Here is a 13,283-nt window from a genome sequence, read left to right on the forward strand (position 1 = left end):
CCACAAAATGTAAGCCACAGGATAAAGAACAAAACATGGAAACCTTACATTCCATAAACACTAATATTAGTCCAGTGGATCAGCAGTTGATATAAATGCAACATTTAGGTATTAACATTAGCTTTAAAAAGTTTTAAACTTTGATCCTTTATTTTTTCACAAATAAGACATTTTCCAGTTTTACTTTGAAATGTATAGAAAAGTGAAAAACCTACATGGAGTTCCAATTCTACTTGTCAGCCTTAAGCAAAACATTTTCATTAAAAAGGCCCTTGATTTATCTCAGGGAAGTTTGGAAATAAGGATAATTCATATCTACTATAGAAAATTCTTAATTTTAAAATGTTTATTTCTAAATTGATTTAAAACCATTCATTAGGGACTGTCTTAGTATTTCATGGGAACTGTTTAAATAAGCAACATTTATCACCTACATACCCATGAAGTTGTAAAATAGTTCTTAGAATCGGTTAAATATTAATGCCTCAAATGTTATTGTAGGGAATGGAGCAATAGGGAAGAAAACTAACATGTGTGCAGAAGGCACTAACATTACATGAATTATTTTAGTTATAACCTAAGGATATTATCTGAAGTAGAGACATTTAAAATTAGAGATGTATCATTTAACCTAGTCTATCTACAGGTATAAATTCTATATTTAAAAAGACACGCACCTAAGATTTCATAGTTTACTGGTACAACTAATACTGTCAGTGAATTAAGCTTAAACAATTGTGGCATTTAAACAAGTAACTTAAAAAGAGCAAGGAAAGGTGAAAATATGTTGAAAGAGCTTAATTAGATTAGGTACAGATAACTACAACACATAATTCTAAAATGTAAAATACAAAAATATACAAACAAATAAGTACATTTAACTATTATCAATCTGCAAGAGGTTCACTCTTAGCAATTATAAAGAAGAGTATATACCAATCCTCTTGCAACCAATTATTCACTTGGGTACAAAAAACTAATTGTTTCTATATACAATGAATAAAAACAAATTTTGGGACATCCTGGACTTTTTTGCACACTATGGCATTCAAATTATTTTAAAGCATATAACGAAATTATATAGCTGCCACTCAGGCCTCAATCCTATGCATTCGCTCAGGAAGAACAGAGATCCGAGAGGTCCTAGAATCAACACTGTAATTGTACACCCTGAAGTAACCCCAGTGTAAGCTGGGGAGCAGGGGGCAGCAGCTATTGCCAGCTTCAATTGGTATATCAACTAGTTTGTCCTTTCCTGAACACCAGCTATTCATGTCCTTGTTTTGATAATTTCGAACTTAAATGGCCATAACCGGCTCTATATGTGGTTACTCTTGTAACTGAGCCAGAAGCTAAAGCTGCAACTACAATGGAGCAATTGGGTATGTAGTTCTGCTGAAATAAGTACACTGGCTGGTAAAGCAAAATTTAAAGTTTTGCTTTTGACATGTAAGAACCTAACCTACTTGGAACTAGATATCTTGATGGCTCGACCGTACTGATCCAGACATTAACTGACAGAGTCTAAAAGCCACTTCTAGTTGTTTGTTTACATTCCTGATCTGTCCATAATTATACCTTCCCTTGATCTTGGCCTCTTCCATATGGAGGAAGTTTTCTTCCTGTTTGTTTGTTTTTCCTGTATGGCATTTTTTAAAAATACCATTCTTCATTTATTGCTTTTAATGCTTATCGTATATTTGAAACTAACTTAGAGACATTTTTATATAGGATGCTGGATATAAAATTATTTATCTATTTATTTATATTTCAAATTCTAGATCACCCAACTTCTACAACCCTTGGCAACTTAACACAGGAAAAAAGTTAAATTTGAAATAAAACTCCAAAGTACATGTTATCCAGGAGAAACAGTAGCTAATTCTCACCTCCACCCAGAGAGATAAAAATAGATGACACCCCACCCCGATCCTGTTTTACTCTAACCTAAAGGCATATGGAAATGTGTTTTTAGTACATTTAACCTGGTAAGTTGGGAGTCATGCAAATCCTGGGAGAATGTTATTCCAGGACAATATATGTGGAGAAAATGGTAAAGTTAAAAAAAATACTGACCTTTGCCTGCTGAATTGTGCTGGAAATGGTATGTTTCTCATTTGTGATGGAACATTTTCTCCTACTGTCTTATTATGATGGTCTGTATAAGTTAGTGGAAGACAGGCATCCCTGAGGCTGAACTGGACAGGCAGCTTTTGTGAAAAACTTTCATGATCACTCCTTGGAATAAATTGCTCTTCAAAATACAGCCTCTTACCTGCATTAAACAAAACTTGCAATATTCTCACTAGGTAAAACATAGCTTTTAAGACTGAAAAACAACATCTGTTCAGAAATACAGTTGTTCATGTATTTGCTGTAAGGTTGAAGAGAACTACTGGTTATCCTCAACTTGACAACTGTAATGGAGTCTGCCCATAAATCATGAAAGTCAAAAATCAGACCATCCAAGTGACTGACTCAATTTTGGTGGTGGTCATTAAACGTTAAGTGAACCAATAGGCTGATTTTGTCAAAAAAACAAAGTAAATCCTGGTTTTCAGTAAAACTACATTGTTAAAAAACAGTCACATGACCATGGGATGCTGCAAATGGCTGTAAGTTTGGGCAGAGCACCCAACATGTGGTCATGTGACTGGGGAGGGAGAGGAGGAGAAGAGTTGCCATCAGAACTTTGAAACTGGGTTTTAAATACCTCCAAGAAAGTCTGTCATAACTGTGAACAGTCGTTAAGTTCAGGACTGCCTGCACATAATGTACCTTTATAAAGAATAGAGGTGATTGGTTTTCCTTACATCAAAGATTTTTTTCGAAAGAAATATAAATATTTGAAGTGTTTGTTACAAACATTCAATAAAATTTCAACCGTGCAAAACCTCCTAAAGAGGCTTGTCTTTATCCCTTTCTAGCAAGATCATTCACTAGACTGAAAGCATAATGGACTGATATCTAATTTAAAGCTCAAACAAATATATGGAGATTATATCATATGTGCATCATTACTTGGGAGTGAATCTCACTAAATTAAATGGCACTTACTTCTAAGATGGAAATACATGTAGGGTTGCATTGATTAAATCGGCAATATGTTTATTGATAGAAGAGTGAGATTTAGATTCATATTCAAAGGCTACCTTCATTGTTTTAAAAAGGGATTTGTGTTATAAACAAAGTTATGGATTAGTATTCTTACAGTCATTGGGAAGAAATAGTTTATCTGGAAGCAGATTTCCACAGGAAACAGTTTTAAACAATCTTGCACGAGCTTTTCTGACTTTTCTGATCTCCTCTGAATCCACCGGTGATAAAGATGGGGAAACACAATCGTCTTCATAATTAGAGGCTGATGACAGTAATTTTGGCTTCTGTTGCAAAACAAAATTTAATGTAGCATATGAACAATTCAACCACAGGAGTGCAAATTCCTAATTCTTTAGAAGATATTCTCACAAATGTTTACACTGGACATGACAGGATTTGAACCAAAACTAAAAAAGACTGAATTGAATAAATTTTGTAAAAAGCTTAGACATTAGTCATGTTATTAATTTCAAACAAGCAAAGCTATTTCTCCGGGGGGAGGTTGCAAAAATTTCTCATATCATTTGCATGATATATGCCATAGTCCCAGTATATTGGGTAAAAATGACAAAATGTGTCAATGCACACCAAATTCACTTTTTCAAGGATTTCCGTTTATAAAACAAAATCCTGGCATTTATGAATGCAAATGATATGGGTGGGAAATGCTTGTAAAAAAATCTCAAAATGAGAAAAATAACAATTGGTTTCCAGCAGAGGGTAGGATCACAGCTCAAGACTTAAATACTCTATAACTAAGTGTTTTATTGATTGCATCCTCCAAAAATGCAAGAACCAATATTTAGTCCTTCTGAGCTGGAGCTATCTTCTTGACCCTCATGCTTGAATCACACAATTAACCAAAGGTGCAGTTGCTCTTTGAATCAAAGGAGTGGAACTCAGGCTTTTTTCTCTCCTGAACAAGGGCATTCTTTAGCCTACCCACCATCATCACTGGGGAAGCCAATGGCCACAAAAAAAGTATCCTATATCTTTTATAGCAACTGATAGCTAAGGGCCCTATTTTGGCCTAGATATGAACTATTTGGTTGCTATAAGCCATGGGTGTCAAACTCAATTTCATTGAAGGCTGCATCAGGGTTGGGTTTGACCTGGGGGGGGGGGGGGGCATGGCCAGGATGGGAATGCCCCACTCGATGTCATTCATCAAGAGTCTATTTTCAGCCATGTCAGCCCTCCCGGGGTCTGTGTTTGGTCACAGTGGCCTCCTGTAGCCCTCTACCAGCGAAAACAGAGTTTGGGGAGGCCAGGGAGGGGCTCCCGAGCTCCCTTTTCACTGGCATAGGCACTGCAGGCCGGTCCTTTGCTGTTTCCAGGGTGGGCCCACGGGCCAGATCTAAGCATTCCGTGGGCCGGATCCGGTCCCCAGGCCTTGAGTTTGACACCCCTGCTATAGGCTAAATATAGAATATATTTTTCTGTTCTCAAATTGCAAATTTTCTCTCTTGTTCTGAACCTACAGTTTATTGCCTGGTAATAGCAGTAAGATGGCAACTCTTCAATCTTTTTTGCTCCTCCTGTGACCTGAGTACCTTCCCCTTGATGCATAACCCCAGCTACGTCACAATCTTGAGCAGATGACAAAATCCCCAGTGGACTATGGCAGTAGGTTTAAGTATCAAGCTACATAATCCCTACAAATTGCAGGTTTTCTTAGTGTCAAGATTTAATTGGGCATAGAGTGTATAAGCATTGCCAAAAATAAATACGCACATGGTCCAGTGGGCTGAGGCGTGCACAAGAGACAGGTCTTGATTCAACTGACTCAAAGCTTGAAGAATGGAGACTAGAATGAAAAAGAAATCATAATAATCAATGTGTACACAGCTGTTTGTGTTTTTTCCACCACACGATTTCCTTCTGTGTGTCACTAATGCAGTGAAAATATTTTTACTGCCAAATTGCTTAATTTACCTCAAACTTCTTTCTGGGAATAGTATGTAAAGGATAAAAAATGCTTTGTTATAAAGAAAAACATTTTTTTTAATTTTATCTTATAGATTCCTAGCTGGTAAATTCAGTGGAAGAATTAACGCTGTTATTGTTTTGGCCCCTTCTGTGTGTGGTGATTAATAATTACTGTGGTTAGCCATTCAGTGACAAAGCATCTCCTGTATAAGCAATTGTTGATGGAATCACAAAACCAACAGAAAAAAGAGAGTTTTAACTAGAATATTGCAGCAGCTTTAGGTTCCTACACACAAACCTAGTAATGGTTTTGGATTGGAATTTTCATTTTAGAAGTGAGTAATTTTAAATATTTCTAGAGGATCTATGCCGTAATAAGATATGGATAACTACATAATTGTTTTTTTTTAATTGAAAATTATGAAAATATTCAAGTAAGTTTCAAGCCTTCATTCAGTATGAACAAGGGTATCCCCCACTTTTTTTTCCTACCTAAAAGCAGAAGGTGGTCTATTCTCAGGTGTTCTTGAAGAGGTGGAACCAAAAAGTTTCCTTCGCTCATCTCTTGGTGTAAATGGCCTTTGAGTTCTTAACGTCCTTAGTGTACTTCGTGCTTCATTTATGATCTCAGCACTAGTCTTCTGGACAGGTAATAAAGATTTATAGAATGCTCCTGAATAGTCTAGATTTGTGTTCTTTGAAGACTGCATATTGCTGCACAGAAAAATATTAAAGACAGGAATATTTCCTATGTAAGTTTTTAGAATTCAGATTACACAGTAATGTACATCTAATTCTTGTAGTTCCAAATATACTGGACATTAGTCCATGCTGCTTAGCCATCTGTCTGCACTACAGATTAGCATAATCAGTCTAGTCTATACATAAGCAAAAAACATACAACAGGATTCTCCAATACAGTACTCTCTGATATATATACATATGATATATGACTTCCAAGTGTAATAAATATCCTTCAGCAAGAAATTAACAAGTGCACCTAAAATATATATAACACAATAAACACACATCATTTCTGAACAATCTGATGCACAAAGAGCTTATAAAACAAAATTGGACCCTGGCAGGTTCACAGCTGAATTTCAAGACAGTCAGCCTATTAGTTAACTAGAGCCTTAAGCTATTAAAGCTTTAAAGCTTAACACCAACCCTTAGAATTAAGTCTAGAAAACAACAAGCAAGTGGAACCAGTGAAGATTCCATTTTGGAATAAAATTCCATACCGGAATAAAAGTATAATATTTATTAATTAACAAGCATAATTGCTGCATTTTGCAGCAACCTATGGAATTTTGTTCCAATCTTTGGAACCTATTCAATAGTAGAGCTAATTTAAATAAATACGATCTAATCAAAATATGGAAAACTTGCCAGATCAGATTCCTAGGTTCCCCATTAATGCTAATCATAATGTTAAGGATTTTTAAGGTCTCATTTAAATATCTTTATGTTGTTTAACTTTACCTTGTTTCTGAAAAATTCTGGGCTTTCATTTTCTCTCTCTCTCATATTAATGCTTTATGCAAAAAAAGAAAACATCTTGATTTTTCCTGTTCTGCACTTATCAGTGGAAGAACTGGGCCAAGCAGGACAGAGTTAATAAGACAAAAACACAACAGAATGCCTTAGAAGTTGAAGTAAGAAATAATAACTGCACATCTAAAGTTTGATGGAAGTCTTACAAGTAGCAAAGCAGCAAGTCATCTTAAGTCTTCTAAATACTTAATACCCCCCAAATAAATGTTATAGATCACTTAGACCCACAAGTCCAATCAAACCAGCATATCCACTCTCTCAGCATGTTATTAAAGAAAGTTTACAGACCATCTGAACTGTTCAGAGATAAGAGTTTTTGAACCTGCATTAAAAACAGCAATTGTTCCAGCTAATACAAAGCTTCTTCTGATACTGGAGCTACAATTATTCTTGCCCTACTTTAATGACAAAAAACCCACGCAGAAGCAGCACAGAAAACCTTTTTACAAAGATGAAAGATACACAAAAGCCACTCATTGAAAGCGTCTCTATTACATGATCTCGCAGCCAAACATGGTAATTCTCTCAGTTGAAAGAAAACTATACTGATATCTTTTATAAAAGCACTTAAACTCCTATTAGTTTATTTTAGTAACTGATGCAATAATGACATTTTAGCAGGATTTGAACGATAGAGAAAAATCTAGTTTCAAAAGAAAGAAGGCAACATTATAAGTGCTATTAAACAGAAAATAAGCATTGCTGATTAGTATTTAAATATTAGTAAAGAAAAATGCTAGTATCATTTTTTTCTTAGAAAAATAATAAATCAATTTAAAAAAATAACTATGATCCCTTTCAGTATATATATCAATGAAACCTGTTTTAGTGAATTTATAATTTTTAGAAAATACACCAAATCAATTACTTTCTGTGTTAGTCAGCAATCCATTTAGAATATTTGATTTGTTACTTGCAAGACATAAAAAAACCCTCCAATTTCAGAGCAATTTCTGTAGTTCTTGTTTCCAAATCCTTTCTTTTCAAGCCCAGAGAGCAGAAATATATATTTCATCAGAGTAGCTGGCTTGTTTTACATATCTGCACTTGATTACACACAAACCTCTGTAGCTAATGTGTATGAACTAGTTCCACTGGAATGCATTATGTTTAAGTAACAAAAATATTAAAATCTAGTTGTAATATTGTATCCATTCCTGTTTACTTGCTAATGAATTTATGAAAATAACTTTCCTAGTCATCCTTGCTGTTTCATTCCTTTTTTAAAGCTCCAGTCACACAACTATTCCATTTACTTTGATTTTGTCCATTTCTTCTGTTTTTAGCTTCTGAATTAATTATTTTGCACATGATTTAAGCAACCATTTAAATAATGAATAAGAAACACAGAATAAAAGCAAGCTGCCTTGGAAAAACTTGATTTGCCCAGCTGCACTCAGTAGTCAGAAACCCAAGAAGGTTTTGGCTGAAATAGTAATTCTTCAATCATCAGAAAAGACTATTTTTTATGTTCAATAGATTTTTAGAATCAGCTTGTAAATTGGCATCAAAAACCGTATATATTTTATTTAAACAGAATTATGACTAGATCTTATTAGGCATTTGGTATCCCTAGAGAATATCTATCTAGAAAAATATAAATCAGTTTAATTCTTGGTTTGTCTAATTTGTATCATGGTGACCAAAACTGGATATAGTACTCCAACTGTAGTCTTGTCAAAGCCGTATAAATCTGTATCCTGCAGCATACTGCTAGTTCATATTTAAGTGGCTGTCCACTAGGACTCCTAGATCCCTCTCACAGTTACTGCTGTTGAGCCAGACACTACCTATTCTATATCTGTGCATTTAGTTTTTTTTTCCCAGCTGTAAAACCTTACTTTTCTCACCACTTGAATTGCATTTTGTTGTATAGGGCCCAGTGTTCAAGTCTGTCAAGATCTTTCTGGATCTTTAACCCATCTTCTAAAGTTATATTGTACTCCTGTACGGTTTTCACTATCATGAATGTTAACACAACACACAGAAAGAATACACTGGAGAAGTTGCTATAGGCCATCTAGTACAATCCCATGCTCACATTAACTAAACCATCCCTGACAGCTGACCATATAACACCATCACCCACCCCACCCCCCATCATCAGTGATCTGTCTAATAGAGATTAGAACACTCCTGGGTCTAAATATTTTCCTTATGTACAGTTCACAATTACAGTAAAAGATTCTTAGTAAGCAAAGATATATAAAGTGTTAATTTCCTCATCACAAAAATAATTCAGTAGATGTAGACATGTCTATGTTTAGGTTAGAAATGTGTGGTGCCAACAGTAAAGACGCCCTTCAGTCAATGTAACTATAGGAGAAGAGAACTACAGTTTCATTGGCAACAGTTACAGAAGCATCCTTTCTTTGCAAAGTTTTTCAAATTCCCGAGTCTGGCTTATAGCCCCCAAATTCTCTGATGGTTTTATTTAAGCACTAACAGCCTTGTTGAGTTTTCAAACTCAGATAAGCCAAGCAAGTGGTGAAATTTATTTCTGAGCCATAATCATTTTTTTGTAATGCAAGAATTATAGAAACAAAATGACCTTTTCCTTTTCCTTTTTAGTCTCTCTTTGTTTTTTTATAGATCTTATTAATTTTTTATTAATTACATTTCTTGGTGCTTAATAAACATCATGTTGTCCAGGTATTTAATTTGCTTAGCAATACAGATTCTATTCTTAATCTCCACCCCTTTTTTCCAACCATTGATAATAGTCTCTCTTTGTTAAATAGCATGGAAAGTTAAACCTCATGGCCTTAAATCGACACAGATTATAAAGAACCAAAGCATCTTGAGAGGGAGAATTGTGTTCATAACTTTCTTTCATCTTGTGATAGTTGAAGGTGCATTTGAAAACTCATGACATAATCACCTAAATTCCTATCCCTCCTTGTAAGAAATTTAAGGTAAGGTCAGTACCAAAAGGTCAGCACCCCTTCTATTCTCCCCAGTTCAATTTCCTCACTTCCCTCAAATGATACTTACAAGCAAACCAATGCTTTCTGTGCTGTGCTGTTTTTAGAGTTTGTGGATGGGGGGGGGGGTTATATGATGTTATGGTGAACTATTGTCATTAAAAGACATAATGCAGATTATTTGATTTCACTCTGGCTTCCGTGCTTTATAAATCATACTTTGTGATTTAGGAAGATGGCAAACACTATCATATGGCAGTTCCCCATCTTACACCTTCAGAATCTGCAAACATCTGAACAATAGCCATGGGAACTGAGAATTCTGATTCTCCACACATCTGGAAGATACTGTGATGCATATGGAGAATAGGTGAGTAAGACACATGCGACTAAAAGAATATGAGATTCAGCTCTCCTAGCCATCAGTTTTAAATCGGTTTTCTATTTAAGCCCTTTTCTTACATATATATTCCTCTCAGGCTATTAAATTCTTAATCCCTGAAGAAACTGCCCCATATATACTTCCTAAACAGCAGGGGACTTTGTTAGTTTTGATAAGAAAATATCATAAAAGTTCAACAGATGGGCTCAGAATTATTCCAAAATTACTCAACATATTATAGCCCACGGTTAACTGAATCAAAAGTTACTTAGTTTTCTGGACTTGTACAAGACAGTGAACTAAACAACTTCAGTAGCTGATCATGCAAGATGCTAGACTAAAATGTGGCTGACTAGGTGTGTTTCTGCACCTTAGGCGAGCCTGGTCATTGTCATACTAACCTGGCAACGTATCTGTTGTACATATTGCATTAACTTCTGATATAAGAAAGCACATTCGCCGTTTGCTTTGTTGCAAACTCGCTATTAGCTATTACTGACAAGCATTACGTTGAAATGCAAGTTGATTCCAGCATTCGTCTAAAAGAGAAGAAAGGTGAAATAAATGGGGGCCTTCCTTTCCTACGTTTCCGAGGCTGCCGCTTCATTTATGCATTTCACTTTTATCATCTTCTAAGAATCGATGGGTCCTGGTAGCCGATAGTTACTGTATAATAATCACTGAATCTCACCGACAGCAGTCATTCCCATCGAAGTTTCACAGGCGAGAAGAGTGCGAAGAGGCACCTGCCATACATAGTAGGTCGGCCAGATTCCTAACGCGCGCTGGCCATGGCAAGGGACACACAACTTATGCCCGCGCACGCTCAACTCACGCGCGGGAAACCGAATGCAAGTCGCCGCGCGGCAAGATCCCGGCGACCCGTTACCATAGCAACCATACACGCACCGGCCTTCCTTCATTACAAGCCTTCCCTTGATTCTTCGCTGCTTAACTTACAGCTATCGCGGCGTGGGGGAAAAAAAAACTTTCGATCGAGAAAGCTACAAGAAACGACCGGTCGTAATACGTACACAAAGCAGAGTTGCTTTTCTTCCCCCGCCGTAGCCGGTGTAGCATGAAAATTGCCCCCCGCCCTTTCTTTTTAAATTAAATACTGCGCAAACTCAGAAAAGCTGAGCATGCCCAATAGCGTCGATTGACGCCTTTGCCCTTCCCCTATTGGTAACTAGCGAGCCGAGACTGAGCATGCTCAGTGGAATTAAGTGAAGCCTGTACTGTGCCCGTAATTTGTCCTCTTTTTATTTTGTGGTGCACCCCCAAATAAAGGGGAGCCGCGAGTAGTAGATATTCAGAAGATGAACAGTACTGTATATCCTTTACATATAATATATTATATATATTACATATTATATATATTACATATTATTATATATTACATATAATATATAAGTAATATATAATATTACTTTAGCAGCACTATCTGGGGTCTATAATTGTTTTTTTCCATAAAGGTTTCTCTCTCTCTTAATTGCCATAACTGTGACCATAAAATATTGTAGCCAGCATTACACAGCCCAAACCTCAGTAGATACCTTTGTCCCAAATATGAATTACATAGTTTTCCCTTTTAATTTTAATCACATATAAAGCCTGACTGCTTCATGCTAATCCACTAGTTTGCAAATAATTCAGTTGGCTGTGTTCTCATTTAATGAAAATGCTTTATCCTAAAACAAGTGTATTGGCCTGTAAATAAACATTATTTACATTAGGATTGTTTTCTTAAAAAAATAGTGGAATTTAAAATTGATTTACATACATTATTAAGTCAATTTTATACATCAATCCATTAGTATTTCCTATCAGACATCAGTTATAAAATATTAATATTGAAAATCAACATTAACATGCAAGTTACATAGGTTGGATTCAGGTTTATTCATCTACCTAGACAACAAGCACACTAAAATCAGCAAGTTATAAGTTATTCATGACTAACTTATCTCACTGGATTTCACCAGTCAACACTAAGCATTAAAATCTGGAATCAAGCCAAGCCTAATGTCACAAAGTGAACATTATTTTCTTGCCTTTTTAATAACTTCTCAGATATATTCATCCATGTGTCTTCTCAATTAAAGAGGTATCACAAAGGAAATTAAATACCATCTGCGATGAACTTTTTTTTTTCTTAGCGCTCAATTTTGAAGCACTTTTTGGATTAGGAACCAAAGGGGGACTTTTTCCAAAAGTCATTTTAAACATCGAATGGACGATTCATTATATTCTCTGGCATCCTCCCCAGAAACATTCCCTTATGAGGTGGCACAGACAAAACCTCTGGGTCTAATGCCATGATGCTGCCAAACTAATGAACATGAACCTTTTCCCTGTGATTATAATAATGTAACATTTAATTGAACCACTTTTGTGTAAGAGTCACCAAGCTTTCTTGGCTCTTTCCCTAACCTCTTTCATAAGCACATTATTTCTCTTTTCTCCATTCTCTAAACTGTCAAACTCAAGAGTTAATTTTAACTTTTGTGCTTAGCTTTCCTTTATAATTTTCTCACTTAGCAGTCGCATTTCCTTACATATACTGTTTAATGAAAAGGAAGTTCCAATCCTTTCCACCCCTCATCTACACATAAATAGGTAACTCCTTTGAGAATCCTGATGGCTTCATGGGCAATGATACAGATCTGATTTTTTCATCGTTTTCTTCCAAGATATTTGATCCTTCATGTATTTTAAAGCCAAGCTGTACAGATTTTGTAGGCAAAAACAGTACTTCATAATCAGAAACTGATTACAGTTCAATATTCTTAAGTCCATGTATAAAGGATCGTACAATGGAAATTGGAACTTGGAAACTAATCCATCAGAATTTCATTAAGGATTCTCACCCTAATTAACCATGACATGTGTTTCTCTAACCCCAACACTGTGTAATGAGCTAATGAAATAACCAGCAAACACAAATAGTCCTCACTTAACAACAGTAACTGGGACCAGAATTTCCATCATTAAGTGAGCAAGTCATAAAGTATATTACATAACAACATTGCTCAGTGACAACAATCCTGGCATTCTCTGTTGCATCATTAAGCAAGGATTGTGTATTGTTAAACAAGACCCAGGTGGCTCACAAGGAGGCCAGCAGGCAAGTAAGTGACTGCTGCCGGATGGGGAAGAGTACATGGTTGACTGGGGAGGCATGGCGCAAGTACAGTTTGGCCAGCAATGGCTGCTGGTGGGTGGGGGAAGGTGCAAGGGTTACTGGAACTTTGAGGACCAGCCATAAGTACCACTCATTCATGTACACTTTAAATGGTCACTGAAAGAGTGGTTGTTAAACAAAGATTACCTGTAGGTTTTATGTTACAGTACAGGCAGTCTTCACTAATTTGTTGGAAGTTAAAACCCAC

General features: G+C 35.9%; 1 protein-coding gene across 4 annotated transcripts in view; it reads right to left on the reverse strand.

The window, feature by feature from the left end:
* ARMC2 (armadillo repeat containing 2) overlaps window positions 1–11,016 on the reverse strand; it is a 40,677-nt gene extending 29,661 nt beyond the window's left edge. The window contains exons 1-6 of one of the 4 annotated variants that reach the window (XM_087913249.1): window positions 10,926–11,016; window positions 10,293–10,430; window positions 5,521–5,742; window positions 4,834–4,906; window positions 3,212–3,383; window positions 2,077–2,275 (exon numbers count right to left, since the gene is read on the reverse strand). In XM_087913249.1, the coding sequence (XP_087769375.1) occupies window positions 2,077–2,275; window positions 3,212–3,383; window positions 4,834–4,906; window positions 5,521–5,742; window positions 10,293–10,315 (689 nt within the window). In that variant the 5' untranslated portion in view covers window positions 10,316–10,430; window positions 10,926–11,016. Of the gene's footprint in view, window positions 1–2,076; window positions 2,276–3,211; window positions 3,384–4,833; window positions 4,907–5,520; window positions 5,743–10,292; window positions 10,431–10,582; window positions 10,757–10,925 lie in introns of those variants that run through there. The other 3 variants (XM_087913245.1, XM_087913252.1, XM_087913259.1) reach the window with 3 other exon arrangements.
* Window positions 11,017–13,283: the final 2,267 nt, after the last annotated feature.

The sequence above is a fragment of the Pseudonaja textilis genome, chromosome 1 (assembly GCF_049901715.1).
Source record: "Pseudonaja textilis isolate UNSWEBS1 chromosome 1, rPseTex1.2, whole genome shotgun sequence".
Taxonomy (NCBI): Eukaryota; Metazoa; Chordata; class Lepidosauria; order Squamata; family Elapidae; genus Pseudonaja; species Pseudonaja textilis.